Source organism: Alosa sapidissima, chromosome 17 (genome assembly GCF_018492685.1).
Source record: "Alosa sapidissima isolate fAloSap1 chromosome 17, fAloSap1.pri, whole genome shotgun sequence".
NCBI lineage: Eukaryota > Metazoa > Chordata > Actinopteri > Clupeiformes > Clupeidae > Alosa > Alosa sapidissima.
Window position 1 is genome coordinate 13,027,173 of NC_055973.1, and position 22,097 is coordinate 13,049,269.

The window sequence follows — 22,097 nt, forward strand, 5'->3', positions numbered from 1 at the left end:
TCAATGTGCGCACAGAAACAGAAGCGCGCTCTAGACCAGTTACCGACTTCCAGTGCGTGATCCGAGGATGAGAAGCTTGACACTGGGTTACATGCATAAAATAGTTTGGTGTGCTTTATCTAAACCTCTGACATATTCCATTTGTAGAATCTTGGCATGCTAATACATAGGCTACGAAGTGTAAACTTACCACAATTATTCAAATTAGATTTAATAGATATAGGTTGATACCGGCGATGCTTCCGTGTTTGCGCGTTTCTATATCAATAAATGGGTCCAGATATGCTGTTGTCTCTATTAATGCCCGATTCGACATTTACGCAGCTAACAAGTTGTTAACATTCATAGAAAAATGTAGGGCTAAGGTATGGCCGTGATAATTTGCAAAATAGATAATAAAAACAAAATATATACAAGACCACTTCCCTTTAACACGAGCCAATGCCATGGGTTATAATAAACTTGTACCGATTCACTGTAAAGCATTTAACCTATAGAGGTGAAATCATAACTTGCAACAGTAGTGTTCTTCTGTATGCAAACATAAAAATTGCATCAACGGAAATTCTACAGGGCGGAATGTTAGGCTACACCATACGTAAAGGAATATCTTACACACTGAAGACACACCTCTAGTCTGAAGAGAGGCGCATTTTTATCAGGCGTTCTTGCGATTATCCCTATGGGGTCCTTTTAGGTAACGGGCTGGTTTAAAAAGAGCGTGAGGCGCAGTGGTGTTATGAGATCAGTCGAGAACTGTCAGTCTCGCAGAGGGGGACAGTAGAGTGGCAGCTATTTGCTTGTAACTCAGTTTGTGTATGTCAGTGGCATCAGGGTACTTTGATTGCGAGGCAGCTGTTCAGTTGGCAATCTACTAAGTTCTGAGTAGGTTATTTCCGTGAAGAATCTTATTCTTATATTTTTGCTAAATCACAACACTACAAAGGCACTTCATTTATCTGCAAGCCTTGGTAGGTTAGAACGCTATCTTAATCGGCAGATCTACCAGTTTGTCACCTACATTGCGCGTCTGTAGTGGGCTACATTGCGGTAGATATATTGAAACAAAAATTATAGCATTTAATTTATATATTTAATATATTCTATTGCCAGTTCGTAATCGTATGCGTCTCAGTTAGGCTACAGTCGGCAACTGTAGTTTGCAGTGTACTCATCAGAAGTTATAGATATTATATGTATTTTTCTCAATTTAAAGTTGTCTCAGCTTAAGTTTGTCGCCATGATTAACATTCTCGTGGAGTTCCTGGTGGTCATTCTGAAAGTTCTATGGGCTATTGCACTGGCCGGTCTGAAATGGCTTGTGAAACCCAAGGAGAAGAGTGTCGCGGGACAGGTGTGTGTGATCACCGGGGCTGGTGGCGAACTCGGGCGGCTCTTCGCTAAGGAGTTTGCTCGGAGGCGAGCAGTCCTGGTACTCTGGGACATCAACAGCCAAAGCAACGAAGAGACTGCAGAGATGGTGCGGCAAATCTATCGCGAGCTGGACAGCCCGATGTCTAAAGACGGTAAGTGCTATGTGAAGTATTTAGTTTGATAAGAATGTTTCTTGTATTGTTTTTGGTAGCATTGTAGTGATATGGTTGAATACAATAGTACTGTTTCAGCACTATTGTCTGAGGATCCTTAATCAATTGTTGCGCGCCCTGGGCACAGGGATTCACTTTTGTGCGTATTTGGACATGTTTCACTTTCGATAACTGTATCTGCTGCGCCAATACCATATGATTGCATACATCAAGCTGAATGAACTAACGTCATGTGTCTACTGTTAGGCTATGTGTGCGCTCGATGTTTTATTTCTAACCTGGTTGGATACATCTATCTATTGGGAAAGGTCCCATCCAATAGTCTATGCATTTCCACGTTTAAGTGAGACAAATTAATTGTCACTTAGAAACATGCGGGTTGATTTGAATTGCTGTGTTCGCGTGAATGCATATCGGTTTTTAAGCCTCAATTAAATTTCTCCTGGTGTCCACTCAGGAGCCATTGGCGGTGTAGAGGAAGTTCCACCGTTCCAGCCGCAGGTGTACACCTACACGTGTGACGTGGGTAAGCGGGAGAGCGTGTACTCCACTGCGGAGAAAGTGCGCCGTGAGGTGGGCGAAGTCAACCTGCTGATCAATAACGCCGGCGTGGTGTCGGGCCACCCTCTCCTGGAGTGCCCAGACGAGCTTATCGAGCGGACCATGGTGGTCAACTGCCATGCACATTTCTGGGTAAGTCACCACCTCCCAACACCCCCATCCCTCCAATGTCTTGTTATTCTTCAGTGGTTTTTACTTGTATTCAGTGGTTTACTTGCATGGGAATCTGCTGCAGTATGCGTGCCATTATATTGTGCTGTGTTATAATTTTCCGTTTATGTTTATGTAGAGAGTCCTGTGTTAATATCTGATTTGGCCTGAATTCCTTCTTTGGATCTATGATAAATTATATGTTTCTTGCAAAAAGCTCTCCCACCCATGCACGCCAGTAAATGGCCACCCCTTCAGTTCCTGGTATTTGTAATTGTGCCAAGCATGGAAGAATGTTTCCTCTTTCGTTGCATGCCTTCTCATAAGCCCTCCTATAAACTTGCCAGATTTGGACTTAATAGAGATGGTATGGGATACTGCAGGGCTAGAAGATCTATTCTCCTCTTCTCACCTGTGTAGAGAGACTTGTGTGTTCCTCTAGTTTTGCGCGCCAAAATTATCTATGTCACCATACGCCCCCGAAGGCAGTTCTTTGGCAGCTCGAGCCAAGAGTTATGCTTTGGCACATCACTCCCTCCAGGACAAACAAATCTGCCGGGTCGGGTCCGCCCGCCGCTGCGCCGCAAAGGCTTGTGCCGGCACATTCCAGGTTGTAATAAATGCCGCAGACCTACTTTTAAGGCCATTGTCCCAGGGTCCTGCGTTATCCATTTGTTTCTAATCCTCCCCCCCACACACACACAGACACACACACACCTCCCAGCTCTCTTTGTTGGCCCCAGCCAAAATTAATATTTATTGTGGAAACGGGATGTACTGCTGATAATGCCGCCGACGCGCACAAGAAGTCGCCAGGCCTGTGATGGAGTGGGAATGTGAGCAAAGGCCTGTTTTACAGTTGGCAGATAGTTGTGGATATAAACAAGCCCTGCAGAGATGCAAAGGGAGGGAAGGACAGGAGAGGGGGGGGGGGGGGGGGGTAATGGGGGGGTTAGGCATGGGGGTGGAGAGGCTGTGGATAGCACACACTGGGAACAGTCTGCTTGCGCTAGACCCATTAATTAAAAACTCATTGAAGGGCACATCCTGCCCAAGGGTTTGTACCATTTGTGTCGGGCTGTTCTCACTTTGGCCCCCGCTCTAATTAACCTCATGTTAGTAAATGAGTCAACGTGGAACGTCTGTGAATGGCATTGTTTAGGGGGGACCACCCCTGTGGTGACTGTTGTGATGGGAAGGCAATTTAGTGTTTAGAGACCTGTGGAGATGCAAAGTCTCACTGATGACTTGTTGAAGCAGCGTCACACTCTGGAATACGCCATTCACACAGTGGTGAGCCAAGACCATTGACGATTTCAATAGGGGTAGATGAGGCAACATTTGGGGTGTTAAAAAATGTTTCTGAGATACTCGGCTGATTCCCAAAGCCAGAAGAGACTTACATTGTTGAACCAAGAGAATCATGATCAAGGCATTTTGTGTTGTAGACAGGTTGATATATTAATATGTATTTTTTTAAGGTTTTATTTATTATTGGAAACTTCTTATTGGAAAACACTATGCTGCACACTACACTCTACAGAGCCGGAGCACTATTGCTCTTAACCGCCGGCCGTCGTGTCCATGATGAACGGTTTGTTATCTCACACGCTTGCTGGCTCTGGCCAGTTGTAGTAAGCCCGTCTCAAAAGTCACGTAGGAGTTGGGTTTCTCGTTAAGCCTGTTGCTCATGTTTTCTTAAGCCCGATGCCGTGCGCGGCTTCTTTTGGGGGCACGAGATGAAAGGGGGTCCTAATGAGAGGGGACAAGCAGGGGACGGCACAGCGGAGGATGGGGCTCATTAGACTCTTGGGCCCGTTCAATGGAACCTGGACCAACATAGTTTTTTTCCGTCGCTCCTTTTACGCAAACACATGTAATCTTAATTGGTCGCCACATGCAGATGGTGTCTAACACAATGCTTTGATATTTTTCCCCCCCTTTCTGCTTTTTTCTTTTTCTTTTTTGTTCTTTCCTTCCTCTGTGTCATATCCTTAAACGGTAGTGACGGCACACTACAACAAAGCTTCTTGATTCATTTCATTAAAGTGGGCTTTCAAAGCTTCCTAAATACATTTAAAACACTTAGGGTAATTGAAGTGACGAGTGGCTGAGTTGGTCGCTTTAGAAAAGGGATTTCAGTGCCGCGGTAGTGGTGTACTTAATTGGTGTTAGTGCTGCTAAGAGTGGGGTAGAGGTTTATTCCGACTTACTGGTCTCCATGTCCAGTTTCTCATGCTTGCCATCGGTCAGCTGCTTTCATGCTCTAGTAGTGTCTATTTACATGAGCGCTCCCGAAAGAGGATGACTTTGGAACGAGTCTGGTGTTGATCCGTGCACCATATTTGGTCCAGAATTGGGCCAGAGGTGAGCCGAGCCCCATTCCAGAGTCTGGAGATTGAATTTTTTTTTTTTACCCCATCCAGCCTGGATTTGACGCTCAGGGCAATGGCAGTCAACTCAGAAGCTGGATGTATATGTGATTCCCCCCCCCCCCCCCCCCTCAGCTGGCCTTCCTTGTTTTCACTGCTTATTATTTTAACATCCTCAGAAAATGAAACAATAACTTGACACCGCTTAGACATTCTTTGGTTTATTATGCAAGTAGTGATGGTTTAAAATGGAAGTTCCCCCACCACCACCCCCTTACCCCCTTCCCCCTTCTCTTCACTCGCCTTCCCCTCACTGGCTCTGCCGAGGTTTCTCATGCTGGCTTTACAACTGATCCATGTCAGACTGTTACATTTTCTTGAACACGACCTGGCAGTTGGCTCACCAAATTAATTTCAACGCTCCGCTGCCTCTCAAAATGGAAGCGGGTGGGCGGGAAGGGCAGTCTCCAGATGGACATCATCTTCCATGTTTTTGGATTGCCTGGTGGGAATGCAACTCACATGTTTTTAAAAAGAGAGCGAGGGGGGGAAACGAGAGAGAGAGAGAGAGAGAGAGAGAGAGAGAGAAGCAGGAAGTGAGGCCATTATCTAAGTGTGGTCCTTTGCCAGGCTGCTCCGGCTCCGATCCGCCCGGGCCCCTGATCTTTCCGGCCCCTCTCCTCTTCTGAGGGGCTGCCTGCAGCTGCCTGGGAGTCCCAGGACTGGAGCGACTCCGCCTGGCCTTGCTTGGCCCAGTGATCGCCAGAGCAGAGCACGCTTCTCTCTCTCTCTCTTTCTCTCCACCTTTCTTTCTATATCTCTCACTCGCACTCCTTTCTCATTTCTTTCTCTAACTCTCTTTCTTTCAAATGTCACTCTTCCCCTGTTATCTCCCGACTCTCTTTTCCCTTCTGTTTCTTGTTTCACAAATACAATCTCTGTTTATCTATTTGATGCCCAGGGCAATGGCTTCTCTTTCACTCTCTTTCTTGCTTTTTTCGTACACACACACACACCCCTATGATCTCCTTTTCTCTCTATCTTCCCCTCTCTCTCTCTCTCTCTCTCTCTCTCTCTCTCTCTCTTCCCATTAGCTCTCTTTTTTCACAAATACAAACTCTGTGACTGCATTTTTCTCTCTCTGTAAGTCTAACAAGTGTGTGTGTGTGTGCGTGTGTATGTGTGTGTGTGTAGGGAGGGAGGGGGGCATGTTCAGATTCCGCATGATGTTTATCGCTCTGCAGCTGCAGTTGTAAGCCTGTTGTTTTTTTCACACAAAGTTCCCCCTCTCACACTTTTATAGAATATTATTTTGCTCCCTCGAGTTCCATTAAGAAATGCCTGCAATACATGTGCAGACCACAACCGCCAGAGTAAATTTGTATTCCTTTATTTATTTAATTGTTTATTTGTCATTGTTGAAGTGGCATTCCACTGGCGTGAATGATAGCTGCTGGACGATGCATCGTCAGCAAACGGTGTGGGGTCTCTGCAGTGGCGGAGGAGGAGAGAAGGGGACCTCTCCGGGCGCTCTCCCCAGAGGGAAACCAGTCTTGTATACAACCAAAACTGGTAATAGGGAGCTGATGCTTGACCCACTTATCTGACAATTGGTTTCTTGTCTGGGGGATCAGCTTGACAAGATGCCAAGCGACAGGAGCCAAGTTCTTCAGGCTGCATTCCTGTGCGACCAGGAGAAAGGGAGCAGCCATCCAGAAGGGTCTTACTTGAGTAGTTTTATACGGGCTCCGGATCCACTGCACCTGTACACCCTACTTGACTCGCCTCTGCTCATATTTACAAAAACGTTCTGATCCAGTGAGCTCCGTTGATGGCCTCGTTTAACTCATTTGGGTATTTATGTTGGCCATTAAAAAGGCCGAAGCCTAGTTTGTGAGGATTTACAAGATAATTATTCCTACCCATCCATCGTAACCCATAAACATGGTAAACATTATCTAAACTTTTGACAGTTTCGTTTTTTTAGAATCTTTTTTCAGATTAATTGTTAACACTATAGGGATATTTTGTGGGGGGAAAACACTTGTAAAACGCCTGAATTGCATCATCAGGCTTAGATGCTTAATTTGAAGAAAGAAGTCGTCAAAAAGAGAATCCATTTCTGGTCTGCTTTCTTTAACACAGTGATTGGTGATATACACAAGGGTTGGGTGCTGACCAAACCACATCAATTGTGCTTTGATCAAGTCGATCATAACAGAAAAATGCCCCTGCCTCAATAGCAGACCAGTCCAGTTTGCACAGGGGTCAACTAATTACTGGCCATCTGGTGTTTTTCCTCCCACAATATTTGTCCATATTCCTGTTGGTCAACCAGAGGGATTAATGTGGACTGACACTGCAGCTGTAGGGAGCTTTGTGCGCAGAAATGCACTTGGTGTTTGTCTCAATTAGGCGGCACAACAGGCATGGAACCACTGCAAGGCCAAAGGAAAGCTCTCCGCTGTTGGAAGTTAATTTAGCGTAAACGGGAACGTTGAGAACCAATTACGGAAGCTATGAAGTAAGACATGAACTCCTGTTTGGTTTCACACATTCCGTGTCCACGAGGTCAGGCGGGCCATGTCCGATCTGCACGGCCTCTCCATGAGCGGATAGAGTATCAGCAAAGGCCGATTTGCAGTTTTATTGAAGAAGGCTAGCATCCAAACCTTTAAACCCTCTTTGTCAACACCAGCATTTACTCAAACCTTTAAGCTAATAATGGTACCGGAATTGCCTTAAATGCAACTCCAATTGCATCCTATTTTGCGGAGTGAATGCTCTTCTCCAGGCCAAGACTGTGAAAAAGTAATCTAACCTTGTGCATTGGCAGGCTCGATCGACTTTATGGCTTTCCAAATCAAACTTCAATTGTGTAGATTGCGGAGTTTAGAAGGTGTTGGCATATTCTGGATATGGGCACTTTCAAGCTAATGGTTCATTTGCACGCATACTTGCTGACCACCATTTTGGCTTGCAAAGCCCTTGGCGGTTCCAGATACTCTCCCTCAATTGAACCCGTTGAACAATAAGCCGCACATTAGGAGCCATTATTGCACTTAATGCTCTGGAAAAATGCAGATGTCACCTTGGAAATTAGAAGTAGTTATATGTACTGGACATGTGTATGTTTCTACAATAATGAGTCCGTCTTTTGCCAGTAACTCTAAATCACTCCGCGTTTCCCGAGTGCTTGTCGAGAGATTTAGTGCATGCACCAGCACACTCACAGCGAGCACAACTGTGTCAGAGAAAACCCCAACAGAACAGCACTCTGTCAGAACAGCATCTATAAAATGTGCTGTTAGAAGACCAAAATTAAGCACACATACACGCAAGCTGGTACCACTTGTAGGGACAGCTAATATTCTGCTGCATAGGCTTGCATTTATAAGTGGTGATATCATCGCGGCTTTGTTGGAGCAGGCTGTGTTATTGTTGGCTAAATGTTTTATGTAGTTTTTCGTGGCTTATTCCATGTTCCACCGAGGATCCCCAATAAAGCAGCAGGACATTTGCGTGATTCTCGTGGAGATATGCTGCTGTTCCTCAGTAAATAATATCATAAAATAGAAGGTTGGCTTTCTGCATGGATCTTTTACAGCAAACTGCATGTTCCAGGGATTAACATGGACGTTTTGTTTTCCTGTCTCTGCCATATTCATGCTTCCTCTTTTTGATTTAACGGCATCTCTGTGTGTGTGTGTGTGTGTGTGTGTGTGTGTGTGTGTGTGTGTGTGTGTGTGTGTGTGTGTGTGTGTGTGTGTGTGTGTGTGTGTGTGTGTGTGTGTGTGTGTGTGTGTGTGTGTGTGTGTGTGTGTGTGTGTGTGTGTGTGTGTGTGTGTGTGTGTGTGTGTGCGCGCGCGCGCGTGTGTTGAGATTGTGGCTCTTACTAAAGAGGTTGTCATCCCTTATGGCAGCCCTGAGCTGCCTGCAATCAAAGGGGATGCAATGCTGGCTAAAAGGCCAACACTGAGCAGTGGGTCTAAAGTCAATAGCAGAAGGGTCACTTTGTCAATATGGGCACTCGCCATTGAGTGACAGAAACAGGCCTTCCTTCAACACATCGCTACAGCCGTCCACTTAGCGTGATTAACCGCGTCTAACGCTCAATGATTGTGATTAAAAGCAGAGAGACGAGCGGAAAAAACAAATCTATGGCTGTCTCCTGCAGCACTGGTGTTTCATTGGTGGGTTGGGGATCGGCTTGGCGGTGAAATGGACCGAGGGAGGCGTGGAGTGATTAGGTGGCCACTGCTTTTGTGCTGCCCGCTGTCTGGTACTGGATCTGTGTGGGAAAGGAGCTTAGGCAGACAGGAGTATGTGTCAAATCTCTATGCATGTCTCTCAACAAAAAGAGAGCTTTTTCTCTCTCTTTCTTTCTTTCTTTCTCTCTCTCTCTCTCTCTCTCTCTCTCTCTCTCTCTCTCTCTCTCTCTCTCTCTCTCTCTCTCTCTCTCTCTCTCTCTCTCTCTCTCTCTCTCTCTCTCTCTCTCTCTCTCTCTCTCTCGGCTCTGCTTTGGATGCATGCTCGTAAAAGTCCATATAAAAAGAAAACACTGCAATGGATCTGGTTCAAGTCTAGCACAGTGAAGGGCCAAATCATATCAGTGTTTATTATATGTTTATATTTACCTTAAAGTGTATGATCACATGTGTACTTTACAGAGATGACTCTGTAGACAACATGCCTCGATATTTGCCATAGAGGGGAGCAGCGTTTTGTCTTTGAAGAGGGGGAAAGGATCAAAGGGCTTTGGCAAACCGCATCAGCAAAATAACTTTCTTTTTTTCCCCCTCTCTCTCTCTCTCTCTTTTCCTCTCTCTCTCTTCCTTTCCCTTCCTCCCCGCCTCTCTCCCACTCTCTCTCTCTCAGACCACCAAGGCATTTCTTCCCAAGATGTTGGAGATGAACCATGGCCACATTGTGACAGTTGCCAGTTCGCTCGGTCTCTTCAGCACAGCTGGTGTGGAGGTTAGTACACTCAGCATCCCACTAAATAAATCCATTGGCAGCTCCTGAAAAAAAGACATAAAAGAAGAAAAAGAAAAAGAAATACAGAAAGAAAGAAGGAAGGGGGGGGGGGGAAAGAACACAAAACTACCCCCCTCCCCTTCTTAACACCACGTTTTCTTAAAAAGGACAGTCTGTTTAGAGACGATTCAGCAGGCCGCTTCTCGCTGCGGCAGAGAGATGGCGCGCAGTGGAGTGGGCTCTCCTTGCCAATTAAGGAACAAGATGGCGCCTGGGGGGCATCTCTGAGGGGCCCTCTGTGTCGGCCGGTGGGGGTGCCGGGCGTCCCGCTGGGCCTTGGCTCGGCCAGAGAATGGGATGTCAGGCATACGCCGGAGCTGGATGTCTCTATCAGCGCGGCGTGAAAAGGACGGAGCTCCTCGCTCAGTGTGCAAACTCTTCGGGCGCTATTCAATGGGCTTTGGCTTTGGGCGGGGAGGGGAAGGGAGCAGAGGGAGAGAGGGAGAAAAATCAATGCTGTTGTTGTGTGTGTGTGTGTGTGTGTGTGTGTGTGTGTGTGTGTGTGTGTGTGTGTGTGTGTGTGTGTGTGTGTGTGTGTGTGTGAACAATAGTTATGGCTTAGCTGAATGCGTCACAGTTCATGGAGCTCTGGAGGAGTCTAGGGCTCATTTGATATTCCAGGGAGGGTGTATATGTCTCTCGCCTCCAGTCCAAAACTGGTATCTTTTACCCACCCGACCCCCCCCCCCCCCCCCTCTCCTCACGCACGCGCACGCGCGCACGCACACACATGCACACACACACACACACTCACACACACATCTTGCTTTGTTGTCTTAGCTGCGCACGTAGGCTACACTTTAGTTTTACAAGCCCTCATACATAACGATTAGTTGCACTTCAAAGCGAACCGGGCACAGTCAATGTTGACCTATTATGCTTCCTCGAAATGCGCTGAATGCGATGCTTTATGATTCGGCATGAGTTTGGCGGGAGTCAACTGTGCCAGGGGAGTGTTGTGGGCACAGGCAAATCTCTTGATCCACGAGTGTTTATCTACACACATCTGTGTTTGCCCGGGCTCTTTTTGAAGATTAAGCCTGCCGTCGACCACATCAAAACATGGAAAAACATTTCCATGAATAGCCAGCATCTCCTGATCGACCAGAGAAGAATCCTAATGAAACTCGAGAATGGCCAAAGAAAAAAAGAGAGGGAGAGAGAGAGAGAGAGAAAAACTTTACTCGCTTGTTCTGTGTCATTAAGCGTAGTGTACAACATGTTGCCTCAAGGGCAACTGATAGTGTTGACCTTTTTAAAATGGCATTAAGCTTTAAAGGCCATGTTTTCCCCCTATCCCAAAAGCTTTGACGTCTTGTCGGAGCAGTTGTTCTCTGAAATACTCCCCCTCACTGGCAAAGACAAGACAGTTCACTGATTGAATAAAGACAAATGACGCACAAATTTGAGGGAGTTGTTTCTGAGAATCTTTCTCAGATACGTAGATAATGCAATTTCCCCATCTCAATTATGGTAAATGTTAAATGCAGGATTAATTGTGTTGGTGAACTTGAACAAAGACACTGTCTTTTGTCCCTGTCAGGATTACTGCTCCAGCAAGTTTGGAGCCATCGGCTTCCACGAGTCCCTGAGCCATGAAATCAAGGCGTCTGAGAAGGACGGGATCAAGATGACTTTGGTGTGTCCCTACCTGGTGGACACCGGCATGTTCCGCGGATGCAGGATAAGGTGAGGAGGAGCATCCGTCTCCCATTTGCCTTTCAGATGAGGTATTGAGTTCAAGTGGACAAAGCTGTTGACCAGGCCGGGGCGGCCTTGCCTGCCCCTCTTGACATGTCACGGTGGTCTAGCCTTTCCCCTTAGACAATGAGGGCTCTAGATGGTTATTCGGTGCTCATTCACCTGAACAGGTGCATGCTGGATCTTTTTACCCTTAACAATTTACATCTCTTCACAGTGTTGTGTGTGTGTGTGTGTGTGTGTGTGCGCGTCCACACTACACCGAATGCTGCCGAAACATTGTTGCATATTATATTGCTGGGTGTTGATACATCTATCTACAAAGATTGTGATACATGGGGCAACTTTTTGAGCAATGTCACAGGGTAACCACCTAGTGGGTTCCAGTTCCATGTGTTCTGATTGGATGATCATGATAATTTGCTTACTAATGATCAAAGTTCTCCAGAAAAAAAGAATTGTTGCCCTTTATCAACATACCAGAAGAACAGAACTCGGAAACATTGGACAGCAACATTGTTGCCTTGTGTATCATCATCTGAAGAGGAGCATGAAATAGTGTTCCAGAGTGCTTTACCTTCAAAGTTCAAAATGTGGACGTGGTTGAATGCTTTGGAGTGGACATTGTGAATGTTAGTCTTTGTTCCACCATTTTCACGTCGTTCTCTCTATTTGTTTCCCACAGGAAGGAGATTGAGCCCTTCCTGCCACCTTTGAGGCCGGAGTTCTGTGTCAAACAGTCCATGAGGGCCATCCTGACCGATCAGCCCATGATTTGCACACCTCGTATCGTCTATATGGTCAACCTTATGAAAAGGTGAGCGATCCCCATAGTTTAGGATGGGATATCTAGAATGCTAGTTTAGTGGGATTTCCATGCAGTCATATATCAGCATGTTTAAGATTTGCTTTGGCATTTTGCATTAATAATCTGAGCTATTATCTAAAGGGTACCTTTGGATATAGATATGAATATGCTCACACATTAATCGACTCTTTTTCCCTCTTTCTACGGTTTGTGGTGCAGCATTTTGCCCTTTGAAGCCATCGTCTGCATGTACCGGTTCCTGGGAGCAGACAAGTGCATGTATCCCTTCTTGGCTCAGAGGAAGGAGTTGATGAACAACAACGAAGCGAAGAATGGGATCTAAGCAGGGATGGGGCACTGATCCCAAGTCACACAAGGGCACATTTCCTGATGGAGGAAAAGAAAGGATGAGACCACTGTGGAAGAAGAAGATGAAGAAAGACGAGAAGAAGAAGAGAAACGGACAGAATCAAGACTGGTGCACTTGCATTGAGCCGATGCAAAGGTTTACCATATTGTTCCTCTGGAACAAAGAAAGCTGTGTACTACACTAAGGATTTATTTGTCTTTCTTTTTTAAAAAAGGTTTGTTTAAAGAAACCAACCATCTATATACAGTGTCAATAGTTTTGAAATCATACATAAGGTATTCAATAATTAACTATTTACGTAATGTAGTCACCAGCAATATTTAGTGTCTTTGTGAAAATATACAGTATGTTACTGTACGAACAGTAAATCTTGTCACTTTTGTTTTAATTTGTAGACATGCACTGTAACCTCTTACTTTCTCTACACTGCCAACTCAATTTGTGTAGAACAGTTCAACATGGCATTTTTTGTACCACTCCACTCCAGTCCAACAGTGTAGGGTTAAACACCAGGAACTTAAGCCCATAAATATCAAGAGGTTTACTGCTTTGGACCGGTCCTAGCATGTTTCAAATTTGATAAGGTCAGTTGATGGAGTGCCAGATAAAATATTTTATCCATTTCGAGTCCCTGCCCTTGACCAAGAGAGCGTTCACCGCATTCCGATTCTCCTCGGCAAATCTCAGAGGTCCAGGGATCTTTCCGCAGCCTCACAGAGCCTACCAAGAAAGAGGGAGGGAGGATTGGTCAGCTGTGGTCCAGCTTGTCCGTTGTGTACTAGGTGAAAAATGAAGAATGTCCCAAGACCCAATGTGTTGGGTCACTTTTATGTCAGTTAATTAATACAATTAAATCAAGGTTCCCCTCAATAACAATTAAATGCAATAGTTAACATCAACAAGGCATTAACAGAAGCACTTAATAATTCTGAATGTCTAGTGATGCAGAGTGATCTAGAAACATACACATTTCACATTATTTATGTTTTATTAATACTGATGTTGATGATATGTCCATGTTAATTAATGCATTGACCAATGTTAAACAAGGGAACTTTAAAGTGAAGCAATTCTAAGGCAACCAGTTCTACTTTTCTTTTATAATAAGATGTGGCAATGTGAAATGCCTTTTGCAACTATTTCAGTAGCTGTACCCGATTGATTTTGTTAAACATCACTGACATTGACATAGTCCTGAATGTACAATATGCAAATGACATCTTTTGGTTTCACTGATTTGTATTTAATGTTATCGCATTTTGTTTCAGTTCAGAGACACATTTTGACACCCCAAAAAATTCACGCAATAGAAAAGTTAACACAATAACTGTAAAGGTGGATAAAAAAAATGTATATGGACATGTACTTTATGTCGTTCAGTGCTAACCACAGACACATTTCACCTATTTGTGAGGACATCTGAAAATGTTGCATTCCTAAAAAAATCTTCCCCCGTCACGTCTAGTGGAGTGTTGTCTTTGATCTGTTGTGCGTATTCAATCCACTGACCATTCAAGTGACACTACAGAGATAGATATTTGGATATTTTGTATGCTTTTAGGAACACATGTTTTTTTTTAATGAAACTACATTCCAATAGGCGTCATTCCTCCTCTTGACAGCAATGGGCCTAAAAATCTCTACCTCTTCATTTTTGCCATTTGTTGACCATGACATGCGCCTCTTTTTTGTATTTTTTTTTTTTCTTAAGACTGCTCTTTAGAGGAGCAAACAATGTGGTTCTGATGTTTAGTGTCTCTACCTAACTTAAATTAATAAAGTGATTTAGATTGTTATGTACAGAGTCCTCATTTTCTTTGAACACATGAGTCCATATAAATAAACTCTACAGTCACTTTGTGGCTGCGCCACCAACACCTACTACTCAACATTACTGTAAGTCATTCTGGATAAAAGCAACTACAACATGTCTCAATAGTCATTGATAAGGTAATCATGGGCACATTCTTTCCATTACTAAAAAAAGCAACATTCATTATTTAAATGCTCAGGAAACTTTAACTCCCAGTAGTGGCCATGACTCATCAAAACGGTCAGCACTGCACCTCCCATTGCATCTGTGATTAGTAAGCATGGCCACATGGTGCTGTGCTGTGGCATGACATGGAGCAGTGAGCTAAAGGAAAAAGGAAATGGTTAACCAACATCGGCCTTGGTGGGCTTGTGCATGGTGCCTTCCACACATCCCAGTTCAAAGAAGAGGTGGAGGAAACAACATCATGATGTAGCTCATGACATTCTGTGTGTATGTGTGTGTGTGTGGGAGAGAGAGAGAGACTGACAGGCCTTTTTAATGTAACCTGCTCCATTACATTTTAAATTGTGTTAGGGTTCATGTGAAGATTTACTATCGATGAGCCATCAACAATCAAATTAGGAGTACCACTGCAGTTTCTCTGTACTAATATGAGGACACACTAGAAGAAATACTTTCATGTTTCTTTACAAATTTTTGTTTAAATCGGGTTTTTTATAATTTTATATCGGGTTGATTTTGCTGTGAAATCCAATTAATCCAGTTTTAGCTCTTCCCGCTCACCTTCCAAATAAAATGAGCCACAACACAAAATACACCCTCTTCTTCCTCCTCCAGCAGCACGGTTCAGCTGGACGTAGAAAGCCCCAGAACCATCACCTGTAGTAGATCATCACCATCCTTCCTCTTTATTCACAACATCCAGCATCTCTACACACTTCTTCAAATAGGAAACTGGTCAACATTCATACTATTTCTCTTTAAGTATTTATAAACAAATATATCAGTAAGAGTAGTTGTAATAGCAATAAGAGAAGTGGTAGTAGTAGTGATAGTGATACTGATGGTTGGTGATGATGCAAGTAGTAGCGTCTGAATTGGACTAGAGCTGACATACAGTAAGTGACGTGAGCAAGATAAAAAAAGAAAGATTATAACTGACTACATGACTCATGCTCATCACTATCACTTCCTAAAGCATCCCACAACTCTCTACATATTGCTCCTTGTGAAAGACTTACGGAGGGAACCTTTGGTCATGCTTTTCTAAAAATGGGGAAGTGGAGAGCTCTGTGTACGCTACACTACACTTACTACGACACTATACTTGTGGGGTTTGTCATTCTGTTGAAAACAGTTTCACGGAGTATCGTCACAATTTCCGCTTAGATAACCTATGACAACCAAATGTCCCTCAGGCAGAGGGAAAAAAAAGAAAAATTAATGTATGATCTCATTACGTAAGTGCATTTAGAATTAAGCTGATTTTCGGATGAAAAAAAGTCTTCGACAGGGATTGTACTTTGATTACAGCATCATCATAACAGCTTCATGTTTATTAATATTTACACAAACCCGCAGTCAGAAGAAAGAAGAGAGAGAGAAAAGGAAAGAAAAAGTCCACCCCACACACACAGAAAGATTAAGAAAGTAGGACACATTCACACACAACTAACTAATCAATCTGATTAAACCAGTAGTCCAGGAGGAAGAGCGTTTGTAATGCCCCCACCCTCCTCTCTCTCTCTCTCTCTCTCTCTCTGTGTGTCCTTTGGGCGGTGATCTTAGGGGCCACGAGCGCATCAATACTGCCTGCCTCCCGAGCTGGAAGTGTTCAGAGGCATGACTAATTGGCGTGGATGAAGTTGCTTGGTGGGGAGATTAGCGCTAATGCGAGAGAGAGCCGTCTTGACAGCCTCAATCCACCCCAACCCCCCCCCCCCCCCAACACACACCACACACACACACACAGACTAGTGCCAGCAATCACAGGCAAGCAGGAGCATCAGCAGCGGGAGCAGGAGGAAGACGAGGACACTCCACCACCTGACTACAGGGGAGGCTCATCAGCAAACACAAATCATCAAATCCAAACCCTGATGTGATAAAGGATGAAGGACACCTGCAGGGGGGACATGATTACTTCACCTATCAACTCACCTCCTAGATTGCCCCAACAGTTTATCAGTTATCATTTTGATTGCTTATTGCTCTTGCAAGAGATGTTGGGGTTAAGTCATAATGATCACAGACCACACACACTTTCAAAAGAAACAATCCAACAACACACAAACTTAATATTGTAAAACTGTGGCAAAACATCCCTTCCTCTCAAAGCAGGTTAGCTTTCCTCCAGTTAATTGGCCTTCTTTTAATTAAGCCCCAATTGAAAGGTTCTTAAAAATGGTCGATAGCACATAATTCTACTGGAAAAATCAATTGCCTTGGCATCTGTTCAGCTAGTGCATCACTAAGTCCAAAAGCCATATTGATTTTGTTCTATTTCCAGCACACAGATCTCATCTTGTACACTATGAAGGGGCTATTACTGGCCATCCGTCCAGAACCTGCATACATGTTCTCTAGACACACTGACACAGACATCTGGGTTGTCGTAGAAACTTCATGCCGGCAACATGCAATTGCTTCGGTAAATTAGTGATGAGTAGAATTTCAGTGGAAAGTGTTTTTTTTAAAGAGATTTATACTGCAACAGGTTTTGGGGCTGTTGTTATTTCCATATTGGACACTGTTCAGTCTTTTTTAAGCAGACGTCATGGCTTCATAAAAGTGAGGAAGAAATCTTACAAAGGTTATAACCAATACCGTCATCATACTCAGTAAATAGTAATCGCACAAAATGGCTTGACCACTTGACTCAATATGGCCACTTACTACAACTTAGACACTTTTCATTCCAGGCATTTACAGCACTATTTTGATCAGTGTACCTGTACAATTTAGACAGTAATAGGGCTACAAGTCGTCCATCATTCCTGGAACTACTTGAGTACAGACACTGAGTTTGAGAAGCACATGTATAACAGCAGGGGCTTATAACATGCCATACACAGGGTGCTAATTTGTTTGTAGGATTTAAATTGCATCAGATATTTTAATGCACAGATAACTAAGAAGTCTTGGCGCTATGAAATCACACAAGACAATGTTTTCTAAAGGATTGGGTTTATACATTTATAATATTAAGTATAAAATACATATTTTCAGACACTTTGATTATGTGGTTGAGTATGGCATATCTGTTGGATAGGTTTTGATTTTGGTATTCTTTTCCCATTTTAATTAACGCTCTGCCACTGAAACTACGTTAACACACATTCATCAGCCTGATCCAATCATCAATGCTTGTAGTGATTTTGCTGGAATAAACAGACCATAACTTCCTGTGACAATGACTTTTTCTGGTAATCCTCCTCCCCAAAGGTAAACCCTGATGCGATTTAGATTAGAAGACAGAATGTCCATATATCTGGACCCCAGTCCCTCACTTACAGTGCATGAAAGTGTGTGTGTGTGTGTGTGTTGTTGGGGGGGGGGTTAAGGTTTAATTTAATAATGTTCACCAGCATAGCCAGGCGGTGACATAAGACACTTAACAGCGCTCCACGCTAAAGATGGGAATGGGCTTCAGGGCTGGGGCTGCATCTGGAACTTTCTCATGTCAATCTGAGGCTGCACCAGAGCGTTTGTTATTGGGTTGCATGGCTACATATCAATTTAAGCAAAGTATCCAGTTCTACACAGAACCTCGCCGGCCGTACCATTCCAAAGCATGCCTGAGAAGTCCATTATCTCACCAGAGGGAGAAACAGGACGAGGAGACAAACACAGGCTCCTACACAGACACTAGCTTGATTACTGCACAAGGGGAAAGGGGCAAACTTGCAGACACAAAGACCAGAGCACAGCCTGAGACGTGCACACAGTGACCAGCAACATACATTAGCGTGACTGTGCAGACCAGGAGGACACTTTATCTTTATTAATCTTTATCTATTTGAATGACGCTTTCATCTAAAGCGATTTACAAATGTTAATTAATTGCAGGGCAAGGGTCACTGGAGCAACTATGGGTTAAGTGCCTTGTTTAAGCGTGGCAGCCAGGAATCGAACCCATGACTTTCCAATTCCTGCAGGTAACTTTCTGGTTACTAGCATGGTTCCTCAGCCACTACGCTATCACTGCCACAGCTTTGGCCCTTATCTGACATAAATTCAGGTCATGTTAGGACTAGAATTGACCGCCACCCAGGCAGTGGACCACTGTCTAATAATCCATACTTTTGCCGTTTATCCAGTGACTGTACTTGTGAGTGTGTATTTTAGCTGTATAGTGGCTTAAAATACCGTTCATAAATGACTTGTAAAAACTTATGAACACATGGAGAACAGGACAGATCTTTTTGATGAAGATTTCAAACTTGACTTTGATGCACTGTGGAGGCTTACCTGCAGGGCTCTCAAGTTTTGAAGTTTGCAAGGAGTGAGACTTTGTTTCTCAGGGGGGAGGGGGCGTGGCATTGACACAGTGCCACGCCCCCTCCCCCTGATCGAAGTATATGAAAGTCCTATGTCTGCTTGAACTACTCGTGGCGCCACGCCCCCCCCCCATCAACAGAGACCCACCCTCCCCATGTCCCATAGACCCAGCTTCATGAGAGAGCACAAATTCCATTATTTCAAACACACTGTTTTATTTATTCTAGAACCCTATAGTAAATAATAATAACATAAATTATAATAATAATTTCACCCAAATGGGCCCTTTGAACAGCAGTGGCTCATTCTGCTCTATAAACAAACAGAAAACAACCAAATGAGAAAAAGCACATTTAGCCCCAAAATGGTCTCTTGAACAGTGGTGGTTCTGTCCGTGTGTGTGTGTTTATGAGTGATGTTGTGTGTTGTAAGTGTTTGTGGCAGATTTTGATGCCTTGATGACTGATACTGGGGGCTCCCATTTAAAGCACTGTGGTTCAATGTCAGCCATTTTCACAGTCATGAGGCCATCCTTAAAAATATTCTTGTTTGCAGTAACAGCCAAAAAAAAAATAAATAATGGGTCGGTATGTAGGTCAATGGGTAGGTTTTGGTCATGGTGATTACGTAGGTATGAATTTAAACAAATGTGCATATTGTGACGTAACTGACTGGGTCCTCAACCCGTGCCTTCAGGCGTATCAGGTTATGCAGACCAGCCTTTCTCAAACTTCTTTGACCTGAGGCCCAGTCATGGCAGACTTTGGGGTCATAGGGCTCATCTACACGTACCCAACCCCACTCCCTCCCAATCGTCATTATCATTATCACAATCATTATTATGCCTATATTGTTATACATGCACTTTCACTTATATGTTTTGTGCCATGCACATCAGAGGACTGCTTTACTAATGTAAGATATAATTAGTTTCATTGCTTTTGCATGGTTGGATGATGCTTGCATAAGAAAATAAATACTTCTCAAAACAGCAAGAATTATATGGGTGCTATTGTTTTGGGATGTTTCCCTCATGCAAGCATCATACATTGGTAGGAAATGGAGAAAAAAAATACATGTTTTTTAATGAAGTTTAATTTGAATGCCTGAATGTAAGGATTCAGGAAAGACAATACCAGCTTTTTTGGCGAGCAGATAGGCGTAAATCACTGATCTGTTGATCTTTAACAGAGAAGGCTAGTTTTTGGCCACGTTATATTCAAATTTGACTATACAATACTCAATGCTATACAGTGTATTATACAGTCTCTGCTCTGTTTCTATGGAAGTTCCAAAAATCAACGTTGTTCTATTAAGTGTCGTTAAACAATTAAATAGCATTCAACAAGTTGAAGCGGAGCTTTGATACCAACGTTATCGATTAGTTTCAGTTTCTCTCGCGCAGACGCCTGCATTGAATGAACGCTCATAGCCTACCACCACTTTATTGTATGGCTCCATGTTTAATGACATCGATAGCAGAAACGTTTGTTTTCTTTTTTTGTCGGTCCGCGGTATCTTGATTAACTGCGCAGCAAATTATCAGACGAAGCACCGGGCCTAATTTCACTCCACGACTCCGCGGACCCACAGCAAAACAAAACTATTTCCTGATTGGTTGAGAAATCCTATTTTCTGATTGGCCGAAAGGTTAGTAACTGAACAGCAGCTCTGAACTGAATGAGCGCACAGACAGCAACGTTGTGTGACACGTTTGTAAAATATAGCCCTTAGAAATTTCTGTGCGGGCAAGTTAATAATTTTTCGGAGTGAGAAATGCCATATGTGGCGTGTGAGCGTGTGAAGTCATTGAAATGCGTGTGTCTCACGCTCAATGCGTGAGACTTGAGAGGTCTGCTTACCTGTGTAAGGAGATAATTGGAGATGAGAGGCTCAATAAGGCCTCTGTCTCTCAGGACGTGGCGTCTAATCCGTAACTCTGTTGACACAAGCATGCGCTCCCGTTGCTTTCTCATTTACAAGGACAAAATTAAACTCTCTCTGTGGTGCCTGGCCTCTGTGAGATGTGGTCCCTTCCAGGATAAAAAAGCACTGAACTGTGAGGCCTGTTTTGGTTTGTTTTTACACTACATGTGATAGTTTTCATTTACCACCTGCTTTGTTTTTTGCTGAACTGCACAACAGAAGATGACCTTTAGGAGGGTTGATATTAAATCAACTCATACATTGTTCTAAAGGTCTTTGAATATCATCTGATGGTGTTGGAATATCATATTGTTTGAATATCATTTCTGTCACACAAAAAGAAGACAATCTGACACAATATCAACACGAACTGATGTGATTTTACTGCATTTCAGTAACGTTTTCTGACACATATTTGTCATCATAGCATGTGTTCAAACAAGATCCTTCAAGATGTAGTCTTGGCTTTTCGATGACATTTCAAGTTGAAAGGAGAAACAGTGCTCTACAAAGCACGGCTGCTTCTCTTCTCAAAAGGGTAACCTCAGGATGCAGACGTTAAAAGCACTCAGTTGATGCCTTGGTTACAACACACAAAATGGGTGTAGATGTGTTTAAACAAAACCATGGGGAGCAAGACATAGCCATGAAATAGAATTACTAGATCAGCTGAGAGGTTTTTTTTCTTAGTCCAATCCTATTTTTGTGCTCACACACGGTCCTCTTGTTTCCATGATGAAGGATGTCTCTTTTTGGCCCTTAGTGTAGAGTGAATGCCCACCAGCGTTTGTACACCACGACCTCTCCAGTAATTCTATTCCAAGAAATCAAATTATTACGGGCAGAACAGTACTCAGAAAGCCAGCACCAAGTCCGTTTGGCTTGGGACAACTCCACTTGAGTTGCTGGGGACTGCCCTGCGACTGATTAACTCTAAGACCAGTTTATTTCCGCTTTGTTAACATGGAACTCTTTAGTGTTACTCTGCAAAGTCAAACACATCCATATAGATAGATGAATGTCAGCATAAAAGGTTAAGCTGGGTGACTATATATGAAGACAACAACTACAACGCTCACAGCACTGGCATTGGTTAATTTTTAAATAGTCAAGCATTGTTATTTTATAGATTAAGAACAAAACAAAAAAAAAAAGAAAATATACCTTCAAAAAAAATCTGCTACTGCCCTCAACTTTGTTTTTCTGTTGTAACATTTCATTCTCAACTATGGCATGATGGTTGCATCGTTTCATACATACCAATTGCTGACTATGTTTTCTTCAAATAAAGACAAAAGACAAAAGAAAATAAAAAACATCTATCAAAACAGGGGAAATTCTCGAGAGT

General features: G+C 43.5%; 2 protein-coding genes across 5 annotated transcripts in view; one reads left to right on the forward strand and one right to left on the reverse strand.

The window, feature by feature from the left end:
- The first annotated feature begins 479 nt into the window (after positions 1-479).
- On the forward strand, positions 480-14,342 carry rdh10a (retinol dehydrogenase 10a). The gene is made up of 6 exons (XM_042067982.1): positions 480-1,526; positions 2,005-2,240; positions 9,509-9,607; positions 11,211-11,356; positions 12,054-12,185; positions 12,396-14,342. The coding sequence occupies exons 1-6, from the start codon at positions 1,241-1,243 to the stop codon at positions 12,517-12,519; spliced, it is 1,023 nt and encodes a 340-aa protein (XP_041923916.1). The 5' UTR covers positions 480-1,240; the 3' UTR covers positions 12,520-14,342.
- Positions 14,343-21,109: 6,767 nt separating this feature from the next.
- stau2 (staufen double-stranded RNA binding protein 2) overlaps positions 21,110-22,097 on the reverse strand; it is a 102,071-nt gene continuing 101,083 nt past the window's right edge. For all 4 annotated transcript variants that reach the window (XM_042067178.1, XM_042067180.1, XM_042067177.1 and 1 more), the window contains one exon: positions 21,110-22,097. This exon is cut by the window's right edge and continues 532 nt beyond it. The gene's annotated coding sequence lies outside the window, so the exon portion shown is untranslated.

Excerpts from the sequence above, each read along its gene's own strand:
- rdh10a (XM_042067982.1), top strand. The coding sequence starts at position 1,241 with ATGATTAACATTCTCGTGGAGTTCCTGGTGGTCATTCTGAAAGTTCTA. Across the intron at positions 1,527-2,004 it reads CAGCCCGATGTCTAAAGACG|GAGCCATTGGCGGTGTAGAG; the intron begins GTAAGTGCTATG and ends GTGTCCACTCAG. Across the intron at positions 12,186-12,395 it reads ATGGTCAACCTTATGAAAAG|CATTTTGCCCTTTGAAGCCA; the intron begins GTGAGCGATCCC and ends TTTGTGGTGCAG.